This window comes from Psittacula echo, assembly GCF_963264785.1.
Source record: "Psittacula echo genome assembly, chromosome: 22".
Classification (NCBI taxonomy): Eukaryota; Metazoa; Chordata; class Aves; order Psittaciformes; family Psittacidae; genus Psittacula; species Psittacula echo.
Window position 1 is genome coordinate 6,853,923 of NC_137758.1, and position 15,590 is coordinate 6,869,512.

At 58.5% G+C, this 15,590-nt stretch overlaps 2 protein-coding genes across 3 annotated transcripts in view; both read right to left on the reverse strand.

Moving 5' to 3' along the window:
* KIF21B (kinesin family member 21B) overlaps positions 1 to 11,082 on the reverse strand; it is a 38,025-nt gene extending 26,943 nt beyond the window's left edge. For both annotated transcript variants that reach the window (XM_080633043.1, XM_080633042.1), the window contains exon 1: positions 10,974 to 11,082. In XM_080633043.1, the coding sequence (XP_080489169.1) occupies positions 10,974 to 11,011 (38 nt within the window). In that variant the 5' untranslated portion in view covers positions 11,012 to 11,082. The remainder of the gene's footprint in view (positions 1 to 10,973) is intronic.
* A 4,025-nt stretch (positions 11,083 to 15,107) lies between these two features.
* CACNA1S (calcium voltage-gated channel subunit alpha1 S) overlaps positions 15,108 to 15,590 on the reverse strand; it is a gene marked incomplete at both ends in the record, with an annotated part of 40,755 nt that continues 40,272 nt past the window's right edge. Inside the window, one exon of the mRNA XM_080633061.1 lies at positions 15,108 to 15,368. Coding sequence (XP_080489187.1) covers positions 15,108 to 15,368 — 261 coding nt within the window. The remainder of the gene's footprint in view (positions 15,369 to 15,590) is intronic.

Genomic DNA, 15,590 nt, shown 5'->3' on the forward strand with positions numbered 1-15,590 from the left:
CCTCTGCTACAAAGATCAGCAACTTTAGAAGTCAAAAAGTCACCATCTGAGTCCTAAAGGCCTGAGACACCCACAGAGAGTCTGGCTGATCCCCTGGAACCCATGACACAGGGGAAGCCGGCATGGGGAGGGCACAGGTTGTCCTTGGGCAGGCAAGATGATCAGTGCCAGTCCCATCTACCTCCTGCCCGTGCTGATAAACCAGCGTCAGAACAGACAACACACCCAGGGAGGAGAAGACCACAGCAGCACCATGAGCCTGGCCACCACCTCCACCCCCTGCATGCTCAGCTCACCGTGAAGGGACACTGACAAGTGACCAATACCCAGGACAGAGCAGCACGGTCCTGGCCGAGTGCTCCAGGCAAGCAAATGTGGCTGCTTCCCACACAGATACACAGGACTGGGAGGCAGAAGGACACACAGACAGACACAGAGGTACAGGTAGGGGTGGACACTGCTCCTTCCTGAACTGGCAGCTCTCACTGAGTGGTGCTGGGTGGTACAGCAGGAGCCTGCTCCTGCATCAGCATCCAAACCCAGCAGCATGAGCAGCAATGTGTGTGCCAGGGAGAGCCCGTGACTGCATGGGGACACAAAGGGAGCCTCAGCTGGAGCCTCTCCATCGCTTCTTCCCGTCCCTGGCAGGCTGTGAAAGCAGCGTCTCCATGGTGGGGCTGCCAGGGCGCCAGAGCATCTGGGAGGAAGGGGGGAGTGGATCCTGCACCCTAAGGGGCAGGGAGCTGCTGCGGGCACACGGGCAAGCACAAAGCCCGAGTTGTTCAGTGCTGCTGCCTTATGCCAGCGTTTGGCCAGGGAAGGGGGAGAAGCCAAGCAAGGCCGGGAGCCAAGCGCTGGATGGGCACGGTGGGGCAGCCAGCTCCCACAGGCAGCCCTCACAGGGTCAGCTCAGGGAGAGACCTGCCCATTCCAGCATCTTAAGCCCTGCAAGCAGTGGAGGGGGTGAGGTTCAGCAGCTGGGCACAGCCAGTATCCCCTTGCGAAGGCTGCATCCAGCAGGACACCACCCAGCCCTCCCTGTGCAGTTATGGAAGACTTCCCTTGCACAGGATGGCACAGTTCAGCTGACATGGGCTGCTGAGTTCATGTCCGGTCTCCTTGACTGATTCAGTTTCCCCCCTCCCAGCCCACTGCTATGGCAACCCCAGGGGGCTCCAGGGCATCCTTTGCCCTCCAGCACTTTGCCAGTGCCGTGGCAGCACACTCCCATAGCCCTTGTGCCATGGTGACAGTCACACCACCCTCCCCCCCCCAACCTGCCTGCATCCACAGCCAGGCTCTCCTGAGGCTGTATCAGCCTGCTGAGACACAGCCACAGCTGGGACAGGGCAGGATCCCATCCCTCCAAGACCACTTTGGGAGGGAGGGTGGCTGCCTGTGTTCCCCAAGGAGCCATTCCTCTCCCCTCCCAAGACCAGAGCCTTGGAAAACCAGACAGGCAGGGACAGATTCCCATGGAGCCGAGCCAGAGAGCCAGGGATAGGCAGGTAGAAGAGCTCTATGGTGTTTTCTCTCTCTGTGCCAGGCCCCAGAGGGTGGAAGCCGCTTGCTTTCATTTACCCTATCTCCAGAGAGCAAGGGGAGAGGCTTGGTGAGGGGCGGGGACACTGCCCAGCTGCGGGTACCTCTCCTGGGACAGGCTGTCAGAGGTTGGAGCTGGCAGAGCCCATCAGCCATGGCTGGCTGCTGGGGATATGCCTGCCAGGACAGTAGCGCTGGGCAAGTCCAGGCAGTACCTTGCCACGCTCCCCACATTGCCTGCATTCACCCTGCTCCCATTCCCTGTCCCTGCATTCACCCTCCTCCCATTCCTGCATCAGCCACATTCACCCCATTTCTCTTCCCCACATGACTTTGCATTCACAGAATCATGCAATGGTTTGGGTGGGAAAAGACCTTAAAATCAACCACAGGCAGGGACACCTTCCACTGGAGCAGCTTGCTCCAAGCCCCTGTGTCCAGCCTGGCCTTGAACACTGCCAGGGATGGGGCAGCCACAGCTTCTCTGGGCACCCTGTGCCAGCGCCTCAGCACCCTCACAGGGAAGAGCTTCTGCCTTAGATCCAACCTGAACTTCCCCTGTTTCAGTTTGAACCCATCACCCGTAGTGCTATCTCTACAGTCCCTGATGAAGAGTCCCTCTCCAGCATCCTTGTAACCCCCTTCAGATACTGGAAGCTGCTCTGAGGTCTCTACTCCCATCCCTGTATCACCTGTGTTTGTCCCACTCTCATCCCCACATCACCTGCATTCACCTTGCTCCCATCCCTGCTCCCCCTATTGCCCCATCCCCACTCCCTGTGTCACCCACATTCACCCTGTTCACGCTCCCTCCAGCCTGCCCAGCATCCGCAAGGCAGCCCAGGCTCACATGGAGCCCCCCTGCCAGCCTCACTGCCCTCTCTGCTCCCCCCATGCTTTGCTCTCTATGCCCAGACCTGCACTCCAGGCTTTGCTGCTGCCCAGCAGCACAGGGCAGCCAGGAGGAGAGCAGCTCTAACATCATCATGTGCTCTCCTAGGACATCCTATTGCTCAAGGACAACCCAGGCATTGCAAACCCAACAGGCAAGCCAGTGTGTGGCACACGCCGTGCAGTGCGGTAGTGTGTGGGGCACTCAACGTGGCCAAGCAGCTCTGTGGGTGCTGCCAGCATCATCAGGGGAAGAGAAGAGCCAAGCGCTCCAGGTTTTCCCATGTCTCCAGGCCAGCACAGCAAGCATGGGGGAGTCTGTCCTCACCAGCAGACAGCAGCTCAGTGTGGCTTGATCCTGGGTGGGATCAGTCCCCTTGCTCAGGAAGGGAGGCCCCCAGCCCCATTCCCTGCCCAAGCATGGGGTCCCAGGAGAGGGAGCTGGTGCCTGTTTGCATACAGGTTGCTTTGTCCTGAGTCAAGCCAAAGTTAAGCATTTAATTACCACAGCAGAGAAGCGGCTCAGCAATCACGAAAATTGAATAAGGCTCCCTGGGGACTGCCAGGTCTGGTCAGTAAATGCTCCGATTAAGAGATATAGCAAACCACATCCAAGCAGGAATGAGCACAACACCAGAAGGCACCAGGCTCAGCCTGCCTGTGGACCCACACATGCCACGGGATCACTGCCTGTGCTTCAGCCAGAACCCACCAGAGCAGAGGGTGCTATGGCCAGCACTGCCCGACCAGCTCCAGGGGCAAGATGGAGCTCCTTGCAGTCTGGAGACAGGCAGGTCCTCACAGAGCTGGGACGTACACCCTATCCCAGACTGGTTTGGGTTGGATGGGACCTTAAAGCTCCTCCAGCTCCAACCCCTGCCACGGGCAGGGACCCCTTCCACTGGAGCAGCTTGCTCCAAGCCCCTGTGTCCAACCTGGCCTTGAACACTGCCAGGGATGGGGCAGCCACAGCTTCTCTGGGCACCCTGTGCCAGCGCCTCAGCACCCTCACAGGGAAGAGATTCTGCCTAAGATCCAACCTGTATGACCCCAATATGGATCCTCTCCATAGCTGTGCTGGATGTGTCCAGCTCCCAGCTGCCCAACCTGCTTCCTTGCAGGGCAAATCCCCTCCCCGCCCTCCTCTCCCAGGCCCCCCTCAATTCTCCAGCTCCAGCTTTCCCAGGCTTAGGGAAACTTTTAAGTCCGGGCATGGCAGCCACCATGTGCTGCTCATTAGCTCTGGCAGGAGCACACTGGCATTGAGGCGCACCATCTGCTCTGCACCGAGAATGATCACGGGTCAGGGACAGGGGACATGCTGCCCGCACCGGGATGAACACCCAGGGACACCCAGCCCAAAGCAGCAGGTAGATACCAGCAGGGCCTGGGGCAAGCACGGCATCATGCTTTACCCTGCCTAGAGGGGCACAGGAGTGGATGGACGGAGTTTGGGATCTTCCTGGACAGCTCCTTCCCCCTCATAAATGACTGGCGATGCCACCAGCTCCATGCTCGACCTGCCCAAGAGAAGAGGTTGGGAAATGCCATGAAGATGCTTGAAAATCACAGACCAAGAACAGTCACCAACAAAGGGGCACAGAGCCCCAAACCACAGGCAAGGTGGGTGGTGGAAGGAAACACGTGTATGGCAGCACCTGCAACTCAATGCACATCCCAGCAGGTGAAAACAGACACAAACCCACCAGCTCAGCAGCAGTATCAGCAGCTACAGGAAACCATCATTCAGCAGGAGATACTGGCCATGTAGGGGCACAGAGAAGCCACGAGTCCAACTGAGATAGTCACACTCCCCCTCTCAGTTCTGCATCCCAGTACTGAAGCTCCCACTGCCTCCCAAGCCAGTGAATCACACCCACAGGGTCTCTCCCCTTCCTAGATACCCCTTTGAGGTTCATATGTCCCAGTTCCACCCCAGTACTAGTGCACCCATGCTGGAGATAAGGCTTTCCCAGCTCCCAAAACCAGGCACCCCAGTGCACTCCGATTGCCACTGGGAGACCACCACAATCTTGGCAGAAGATGCTGCAACCTCAGAGCCCATGGGGGACATCTGGAGAAACTTGCCTGCAAGACAGGACTGAGGGTGGCACAAATAAGGTATTTCTGCACCCCATAGCCCCCCCAATAAATAAATGAAACCCCAAGTCCTTGGCTGGTGGGATGGGGATGGAGCACCCAGAAGCAAACCTGGTCCCACAGCTGGGAAGGGAACAAACGTGTTTTCCACTAACATCCTCCTCAGGCAGGCGCAGTATGAGATAACAGATGAGCAGAGCAACATGGCCCGAGAGACGTCCTCTCCGAACGCAGGAAAGGGCCAAGTTGTGCCTCCCAACCCTGCGACACTGGACTGGAAAGTGTCCATGCTCAGTGCTTGGAGAGAAGAGGGGAATCCGAGGACCAGGAGCCCAGCGCCAGCATTGCTCATCTCCTCCCATATCAGTGCAGGAATGGAGGCTTCCCACTCCTGCCACCTAAGAAGCCCACCCACAGGGCTCTGCCAACAGGTTATTTGGGAAGCTCAGAAACAACAATGCAGCTCACAGAGCCTGTGCAGCTGGTGAGGAACAGACCTGGCACATCCCACCCTGCCACACCAGGGCTTCTGCCCCAGCACCCCCATCCCTCACCCCCAGGGCCCATTTCTTGGGCTCCAGCACTCAGATGGGCTCCAGGCTGTGGCAGAGGAGGAAGGAAGAGCCTGAGGAAGAGGTCAGAGCAGTTCTGTGCCTCGTGCTCAAGGTCAGGCTGCGCTGCTCTCCAGGGAGGAGGCTGCAAGCCTGCGGGGATCTGGCTGCAGCAGGGGCAGGGGAACAGAAGGATCCTGGAGCAGGGATGCCCCTTGCGCTGCCCCAGTGCCGGTCTCCAGAGCTTTGCCCTTGGTGCTACCCCAGATGTGGGGCTGGTGACACTGGGAGAACAGACCCAGAGCCTGGAAGGGGGCTGCTGAACCACCCCCAGGACACCACAGAGGCAAACTCCGACAACGGCCGGCACAGGCAATGGGCGGGGGGGTGATCACAGCCCCATGGGGGCACCATGGGACAGGGGGGCTTGAGGCCAGGCTCAGCTACAGCAAACTGTGACAAGAAAGCTCCCCGCTATGTCCTGGCCCCAGGGAGCTGCAGAGAAGAGAAGGGATTTCACTGGGATCCCTGGGGCTCAGCCCCAAACCCTCACTTAGAAATGGGGCTGACAACTGTTCACATCCACATGGAGCAGGACTGAGAGGGAGGTGCCAAGTGAGATGAAGCAGCCAGACATCCCTGGCCTCATAGCAGTGCAGAGCCATCAGGGACACTGGGGCACGCCAGGGCACCATTGAACCAGTTCCTGGTCTGCCCAGAGGGAGGGGGTGGCAGAAGGCCGGTGACCTTCCCTTCCACCAGCGTCCTACCAAGGCAAGCAATCGCCCCGCAGCATCTCCTGCAGCAGAGACCCGTGGCAGCTGCCCTCACAATCCACCACATCCCAACCCTGCTGCCTGTTTAACAAACACTGGGACTGTTTTGACAGCATCTGGCAGGAAACGGCCCCTTGGGACCCCTGGGGCCAGGCCCCCTCTCCCAGCAGGAACAGCACAACAAGGCTCAGCAGGGGGATCGCCTTCCCTCTCAGGGGACCAGGAGCCATGTTCCCAACAGCTTTGTTTGCAGCTTCATCTCCTGCAGTTTTCCTCCTGCCCCCAATTTCACTGCTGGTGCAGGAAAGCTTCAGCTGGCTCCTTCCTTGGGCTTAGAGACAGCTCCAGCATCCCATGTTCCTGAGACTTCATGGCATCACATTTAAATCCCTTCATGATGGATGATGCGTACAGGTACCAAAAGCCTGTCTAAAGCCGCTTTACTCGGAGCGATGCCGCAGGCAATGGCAGATCTGCCTGGGACTGCAGGGTGCAGCCCTGCTCCTCCCTTGGAGGATGGAGACCAGGATGAAGAAGTTCTCCAACCCCTTTCTAACGTTCCCACTGTAAAAGCCAGTGAGCTCATGTCTGATTGAAGCCAGGCACAGAAAAACCCTTTGTGCCCACAAACCTGGGCTCAGCACTTCCCTCAGGGACCCTGAGGTGTCCTACCCACCACAGCCCTCCACATCTCTCTCCAGACCAGGGAGCCCAGTTTAACCATTCCCACTGGGAACCAAGGGTAAGTCTTGGTTCCCAATCTCTGGGGCTGGGAAGCCCCGAAGTAAACCAAAGAGCAGCCACAGGACATGGGAGACCCCCACTGCTAGGGCTGAGCTGCCCTGGGAGGAGGCAGAGGACTCTGCTCTCGTGAGACCCCACTTGCAGCACTGTGTGCAGTTCTGGTGTCCCCAGAAGGACATGGAGCTGTTGGAGCAGGGCCAGAGGAGCCCAAGAGGATGCTCAGGAGCTGGAGCACCTCCTGTATGGAGCCAGGCTGAGAGCATTGGGACTGTTCAGCCTGGAGAAGAGAAGCTGCGTGGAGACCTCAGAGCAGCTTCCAGTGTCTGAAGGGGGCTCCAAGGATGCTGGGGAGGGACTCTGCATCAGGGACTGGAGAGATAGGACAAGGGGTGATGGGTTCAGACTGAAACAGGGGAAGTTCAGGTTGGAGATAAGGATATATGCCCCAGCTATGTGACAGCAAAGATGCCAGAATGCTGTTCCCAGCACATGGCCTTTGCCAGCATGTTCCCACAGAGCCAAGAGCCCCTAGAGCACGTGGCAATGGGCATGTGAGTCTCTCCCATCCTAAAGTGGCACATCCCATCCTTCTTTCCAAGAAGAAACTCCACAGGACAGCACCAGGGCTGCCCGTGTGGAAGGAAGAGCATCATGGCAGGAGTGTTTATGAGAGCAGCAGAGCACTGGAGGTTGCAGGGTTTAAATAAACTTGAAATCCGACTCAACTTCCTTCCCCAATTTCACAAGCTCTGTTTCCTGAGTCTCTGCAGCCAGGCAGACGTGCTGGGTGCTGCAGGCAGCGCCGGGGGTGCCCCTTTCTCTATGGTTTGAAAGTGTCCTCAAGTATCAGCTCTGCAGCCAGCCCGGCTCCTCAGACCTCCCCTGGTGATGGAGTTTAATGGCCTCTGGGTCAATACCATCAGCCTTCCTGACACAGCAAAACCACCCACTCACAATGGGGCTGAGCTCCACCTCCTGCAATGAGCACGGGGAGCACCGCTCCCCCCAGCTCGCTGAGGCTGTGAGCAGACAGCACCCAACTGCGAGCCTGGGTGCTGCAGGGAGGGGTGCTCTGAGCTGGGTGCTGCAGAGAGGGGTGCTGCTGAGGCTCAAGGGGAAGCACAAGCCTCCAATAGATGCTGTGCTCCTGGAAGTAGAGCATGAGAGTGGAACTGCCAAACTCCTTCACCCATTTGAAGGTCACCTACAGAAGGAAACAGCTCTCATTGCCTTCCCCAGTCCATGAGGGAGCCTTCCCCCGCAAAGCCTCAAGGAGTGAGGGTTCCTGGGCCACCGCACTCAGCTCCCAGCTTGGGAGCGTTACAGGGTGCAGGGCGCCCAACCCAAGCGCTGCCGACAGCTCGGCCCCATCGCTTCCGCTCCCTGGCGGCATCAGCCGGAGCTGACAGGCTCGGGCACTCTCCTGTTGATGCTGATGGGCAAGCGAAAGCAGGACTTGCCTGCAGGGAGGGTGGGAGCTGGGGCAGGAGCCAGCCCTGCCCCTGCAGGAGGTGCAGGATGAGCTGCAGGTACAAGGTGCAGGTACCAGCCCCTGGGCCTGCGTTTCCCTCTGCAGTGCTGCAGCAGGTACTGGCCATTTCCCTCCTGGCATGCAGGAAACCTAAATAACAGCTCCATGCCCCAGACAGTGGCTCAGCACTTGGAGCCCCAGTGGGGCAGCTGGGGGTCTTCCCAAGGAGAAGATGGGAACCTGGAAGCTGACAGTGAAATGCCACAGCATCTCTCCTGTCAGGTGAAGAGAACCAGCAAGAACAAGAACCCCCAAGGACAATATAGTACCGCCACTCTGCTCCTCTGTCCCTGCTCCTCCCATCCTGTCAGCGCTTGCGAGGACCCGAGACAGGTCCCAGTGTCTTGACATCAGCTGGGCCATCCCTATCATCCAGCTGCTTAACCACAGCAGCACGCCTCCCTCGAAAGCCCCCAGTGCTTCCCAGTGTCTCCAGCCCTTCCCCAGGTTCCACCAGCAGCAGGGACACAGAGACCCTGAAAAAATGGCACAAGCTGGCACATTCATGTTATTATAAAGAGACAAAAGGGGAGCTTCGATCCCTGTTGTGCCTCACCCTGGAGGCATTCAACCTCCTTCGTGCTCTGATGGCGGAAGGAGGTGGAATCTGTGGACAGGTTTGCTGGGAGCGTTGTCTTGGAGACTTCCACACCACCACTAGTGGTATGTTACAAGCTCTCACAAAGGAAAACCTCTCTCTGCTCCTAGTCCAGGGCAGGAGGGGACCCATCACCAGCCCTTTGGGTGGGGTGATCTGCAGGGAGAGCAGCTTGGTCCTTGCGCACTCAGCCCAGCATCCGGAGCCACCTTCCCACATGACGCTGCGACCTGCCTGCTTTGTCTGCAGCCTCCCTGTTCCCAGTCCTCCTCCTTTGTCCTGCCGGTTCACCTTTGCCACTGCATCACCCCAGTACTCGGCACACACCAGCTGCAGGATACCAGCTCATTCCTTCAAGGAGCGGGTGGGAGAGAGTTGGATGTGCCCCCCGTTATGTATCCTCACTATGGGCACCCCAGCCCCACTGCAATGCTGCAGACTGAAGCCACCTCCTGGTCATGATCCACTCCCTGTGTACCGGACAGTCCTTGATCCCATTGGTGGCAGAGGCCAAAGGGATTAGCAGGCAAAAGCCTCCACGGCCACCATGCCCAGCAGCACCCACCCCATCTCTCAGGCAAAGGGAACCCCGGCCTTGAGCCAGGCCTTTGTTAAAAGGCTTCATCCTGACAGAAATGCAGGATGGAAGACGGGAAGAGCCTGGCCAGCAGGAAATCTCCACCTCCCATCATTGGCATCACTCAGTTCCCAGGTCAGTGTCCTGGCACGGACACCCTTGCCTTGGCACAGCCCAGCCCTGCCCTTGCAAAGGCACTCCAGCAGCAGCCACACAATGAGGACACTGCCACCTCCCCTGCAGCTCCCCCATCCTTTAAACCCACAGACTGGCCCCGATTCTCAGCCTCTGGAATGGAGCAAGGCAGAAAATAACCACGACCTGCTTCCAAGACAAGGAAGACTGGACAGGCAGGCAGCTCTGGGATGCATCCTGGTGCACACACACGTGTGCACAGGCACACAGACATGCACACACGCATGCACACACACAGAGACATGCACACGCACACACCCATCTCTCCCTCCCTCCATCACTGGTGCTGCACCCAGCATCTTTTGTGCTCTCGCTCTACCCAGGTAGGCAGGGTCCAAGAATCTGCAAATCCTCCTCCGAGGACTAAGGCAGCCCCCTGCAGCCTGCCAGCAGCACCCCAATCTGCCCCTTGCCATCAGTGGTGTGGGTGAGGGGACAGGGTCCTGCCCAGGTCACCCCCAGCCCCAAGGTGCAGGACAAGGCACGCACGGCCCGGCGGGGGGGTCGGTGTAACGGTGCAGAGCTGGTCTCACCGAGCCGTGACCCCGCGGTGACGCGGTCCTGCCCTCGGCCAGCCCCACACCGACACCGTGCTCTGGGTCTCGGGGTGACGAGGCCGGGCCGGGCTCATGCTTGTCCGGAAGACGCGGCTGAACCAGGACCAGGCACGGTGCGAGCAAGGGAAGCCGCAAGGTCCCTTCCTCACGAAGCTTCGGCAGTGACGGGTTCCCCCCTCCCATGGGTTCGGACCCCCCTCCGCCTTCCCTCGGGGGCTCCTTCCTTTTGGGGCAGAGAGGAGCAAAACGCCGCCGGTCTGCGGGACCCCAGCGGCTGTGCACAGAATACACCCAGCCTGGCACAGCGCTAACAAAGAGCCCCCCCGGTCTCCCGCACAGCCCGTGGGGCTCTGCAGGCGATGCGTGAGCTGCCCCCCCCCAGCTGCCCTCCGAGCCCACGCGTGAAGGAGATGCTGCCGGCAGGTCCTTCATCGAGGTGCACGATGCGGAAGGCGCATTGTTCCCAGCCCGGAGTCAGCACAAAGGACACAGAGATGCCGCATCGTTCCCTAACACCTCGGGGAGGGGAGGAAGTGACCCCCCACATCTCCCTTATCTCGCCTGACACCAGAGGGGACCAAATTCACCCGCTACACAGCCCAGGGCTGCCGAGCTGCAAACGCTGAGCGACAGCAGCTCTGCAGGTGAAGGGGTCGGGGACTCCTGGGTCGCCCCCCCCTCGGCCTCAGGAAAGGGGGTGAGAGGGCACCGGCAGCGGGGTGGCGAGGGGCAGCCTCAAAGCGATGCGGAGCGGGGAGGATAACGGTGGGACTGGGGAGGCAAAACCCGACTCCGATGGGGGAGACTCAGTGCCCGGGGGCTGGGCAGCACCGAGTCGGGCATCCGCAACCCCACCGGCGCCGAGCGCAGCAGCTGCAGCCGCAGGACCCCCCCGCAGCCCCGGCTCTCACCTCACGGCCACCTTCACGCAGCTGTCCGGAGCCGCCATGGCCCCGCGAGCCGGGCACCGCGGCCGCCGCTGCCCGAGAGCATCCGCGGCGCTGAGAGGGGGGGACGGGATCGGGGGGGGGGCGGGAGCGGCCCCAGGTGCGGGGCGGGGCTGGGGGACACGCCCCCCCCTCCCCCCGCCGCGCTGCCGGAACGCGGACTCGCGGGGAAACGGCGCGAGCGCGCGCACACACGCGCACGCGCTCGCTCTCATTCACGTCGTGCTCCATTGAACGTTCTCACCCGCGGGGCCCTGCTGCCCCCTGCCGGGCCAGCGGCTCCGCTCCAGCCTGCGCGGGTGGACCGCGGCTGTGCAGAGCTGGACCGGCGCCGTGCGGGGCTGCACCGGGCCGCTCCGGGCCGCACTGGGGCTGTGCCAGGGCATTCCGGGCTGCACCGGGCTGTTCAGGGCTGTACCGAGCAGTACCGGGGGTGTGCTGGGCTATGGGGCTGTATCAGGGCTGTACCAGACTGTACTGGGCTGTACCAGGGGTGCACCGGAGTGTTCTAGGCTGTACAAGGCAGTACTGGGCCATACCGGGTGTGTGCCAGGATGTTGCAGACCATCCTGGGGTTGTGCCAGGGTGTTTCAGGCTGTACTGAGCTGTACAGGGCTGTACCAGGCTGCTCTGGGCCATACTGGGGCTGTACTGGGGCTGTACCAGGGCTGTGCCAGGGCTCTATCAGGCTGTACCGGAGAGCAGCTCAGGACCCTTCCCCATCAAAGCTCCAGGCAGAGAGGGCCACTGATCATGGCATGGTGTTTCTGGCCTTATCTTCCTCCTCCCACCCTTGTGCCAGCTGTGTCACAAACCAGATCTGTCCCCCAGTTCAGCTGGAAATTAACTCAAGAAACACCCTCCAGACACAGTTTGGCGCAAATCAGCCCCAGTGCAGCTCCAAGTCCAAGGAGAGGGTGCAGAGGCACTGCCCCTTTACTGCTGTGTGTCCCCACCATAGTGTCACCCTCTGTGTTTGGAATCCCTGGAGAGCAACCACCTGCCTTGGAAAGTGGTACACAACAGTCACCACCTCACTAAAGGGACCAGGAAACCATTCATCTTGTAACGAAGCACATCCTTGGCAGAGCAGATGCCAGAAGCCTCACTGGCAACCACCCAGTGCCCGTTCCTCAGCAGTGGGTGGATGTGTTTGTGTATAACGGGGTGTAACATCCTGCCCCAGGGCAGGGAAGCAAGACCCAATGCACGCTCTAGAGGGGCCGCCATCTGAACGAGAGTTATTACTACAGGAATCAGAGGAAGAGGTGACTTCTCAATCCCAGACCTTGACCAAGCTGCAAGATATGTGAATAGATTTCGGCCGTCTTCCAGGGGAGCACATTGTCACCTGGTTGCCCCAATGCTGGGACAACGGGGCTGCTGGTCACAAACTAGAAGGTAAGGAAGCCAAGCAGCTGGGATCAGTTGCTAGGGAAGGGGAAATTGACAAAGCGATTGCAAAAGAGAAAGGAGCCCTCAGCCTTTGGAGGTGGCTCTTGGCAGCTGTGAAAGAAAGGTTTCTCTACAAGGATGATGTTACGAGTCGCTCAGCCAAGTGGACCATGATAGACATCCAGCCCCTGAGGGAATCAGCCATTCTAGAGATGATCTATTGTAGGCTGGATGCTGGGAATGCACCTGTAGATCCAGATGAAGTTGAATGTACATGACCCATGTGGCGGAAACTTACGTGGAGTGCACCATCACCATATGCCCACTCGTTGTCATCAGTGACATGGAGTGAGGCAGCACCACCAACAGTGGATGAATCGAGTCGTCAGCTCCAAGAGTTCGAAGACAATCTCACCCCTTCCATCATTTCAGCTGTGGAAAAACTGTCCCAGGAGTTCAAACAATTGAAAGATGATCTATCCAATCTATCCAGCTCCCGACGTGCAGCTATTAGCAGAAAGCTCCCTATTGCCCAAAAGAGAAGATATAGGAAGTACACGCCACAGGCCACCCTATGGTTTTACCTGCGGGATCCCAGAGAAGACATGAGAAAGTGGGATGGAAAACCTACTTCAGCTTTGGAGGAACGGGTGCGTGAATTGAAGAGGAGAACAAAGGTCAAGGATGATCATCCCATGAAAGCTGCTATTCCATTCTTGAGTGAGCAGATTCTCAGATGGAACGGAAGAGCTGATTTTACTTCAACTCCTGTGATAAGGAATTCTAATCCCTTCCTACAAGACGTAAGTGGAGAATCTTGTGATCACTATTAGAGGGGCCCTGCGTCCAGCCAGGTGGAGAAGAGGGACAATCGGATTTACTGGACTGTGTGGATCAGATGGCCTGGCACATCAGTCCCACAGAAGTATAAGGCTCTAGTAGATACCGGTGCACAGTGCACCCTGATGCCATCAAACTGTCAAAGGATGAAACCCATTTGTATTTCTGGAGTGACAGGAGGATTCTAAGAATTGACTGTACTGGAGGCTGAGATCAGCCTGACTGGAAGGAAATGGCAAAAGCACCCCATTGTGACTGCTCCAGAGGCTCCATGCATCCTTGGCATAGATTACCTCAGGAGAGGGTACTTCAAAGACCCAAAAGGGTACCACTGGGCTTTTGGTATTGCTGCTTTGGAGACTGAGGAAATTGAGCAGCTGTCCACCTTGCCTGGTCTCTCAGAGGATCCCTCTGTTGTGGGGTTGCTGAAGGTCGAAGAACAACAAGTGCCAATTGTGACCACAGCAGTGCACTGGCGGCAATATCGCACCGAGACTCCCTGATTCCCATCCATAGGCTGATCTGTAGACTGGAGAGCCAAGGACCCGCTCACCCTTTAATAGTCCTATATGGGCTACTCCTACACTATCCCTGCTGATCCCCTCAGGGGAAAGCTCTCAGCCTTGCCATGTTCCCTGCACAAGATGGGCTCTCCAGCGCTCAGGCTGCAGCTGGAGCTCAGCAACAGCCATTTGCCATTTATTAAGTTAACAAATAAATGCCCTGCTGGAAAGCAAGCAGGCTCCATTGATTCACACCTCCCCCGGGGCCCATCACTTTGCTGCATTTTAATATATATTAGGCAAGAAAGAGACATGCATTCCCCAGTTTGGCTGGGCTGGGGAACCTCTGGAGCAAGATTCCAGAAAAGAGATGGCCTGGGAAGATGGGGCTGCCCCAGTGCTCAGTGCCTGGGCCACTGAGGTCTGTAAAGCAAAACCCCATGGCAGACTTATTCCTGGAGAGGAATAACCTCAGTTGCTACTTGCTAACAGACATAATGGACAGTGCGTAGGCAGCGCTGGTCAAGTGCTGTGCTCCCCTCAGCATCTCTGGCCTGTCCCTTGCAAAGCAGTGGAGTTGTCCGGAAGATGCATGAGACCCTCCTGTGGGCCGAGCTCATCAGTGGGTGCCCAAGCCCAAGAGTGGTGTTTAGAGATATGTGGTGACACAAATCACACTGCAGTGGCCAACTCTCCCCTTGGTTAGACCCAGGGCTGCTGCACTGACCTGGACATGCTCTTATGCTTCTGCCCCATACCCACCTGGGAGAGTGAGTCAAGAAGGCCCCTGGGCTTCCTGCCTGGAAGATGCTTCCAGCATCTGCCCAAGTCCTCCTTGGCTGCAAGGAGGAGACATAGGCTCCAGCAGAGACATAAGGATGCTGGGTCCAGCTGCTGAGATACCATGAGACCCTTCCAGAGCTTGCTGCTGCTCTCAAAATGACTTGTTGACAGTCATGACATGAGCACTTTGGAGTAGGGACAGACCTCCCTGCACATGGGGACTGGAGGCTGCTCCATGAATTGCTGCCAGCTCTGGTTCAATGTGGTCTCACATTTGTAGCTCCCCTTCCCAGGCAGGGCTAGGCACAGGCTAGGTACAGGCTGTACAGGCAGGGTGGCTGAAGAAGAAGGGGACAAGGGGAATCCATGGAGTCACACAGCAGGAACACTTTAATGACCTGTCCAGCTCTTGCGAGACCCTGCTGGCACAGCATTGTCCTGTCCTGCACCAGCGTCCTGGAGACCCAGCCCCAAAATCTGGACAGAGCCCACCAGGACCCCAGGCAGAGGGGGAGCAGTGTGGCATTGCTCCAATAACCCCCTGCAAGCTTCTGAAAGGACCATATATGCTTGTGGGTCACAGGCGAGTGGCAGCAATGGCCTTTTGGGAAGGGGCTGCTTTGAGTCCTGGGGAGCTGGCTGGTGATGTGACCGAGGTGTTCTGAGGGGCAGAGCCAGCTTTTGTACCCTGAAGTGTTCCTCTTCCCTTTAGCAGCTCCACAGCCGCTTTCTCCACTTCATTCACCTCCAGCTGGCTGCTGGCTGCCATCTCGTCCCTTGTCACTGCTACGAAGGTTAGGTCATGGGCCAGAGCTCTGAGGCCCCCGGAGATCAGAGCCTGCAGCAGAGGACAGGATCAGAGCCTGATGTGTTCTCAGTCGGTAGAGGTGTCCCTGGCTGCACACAACCCACCCTCACCTCATGTGCTTGCTGCCCTCTGTGCTCGCTGCCCTCTGTGCTTGCCCTCATAGCTAAGCTTTGCTCCTGCAACCTCCCAGCTTGGCATGAGTATGGCAGCCCTGGCAGCCCCTTTCATCCCTGCCTTTCCCACTGCCCCTGC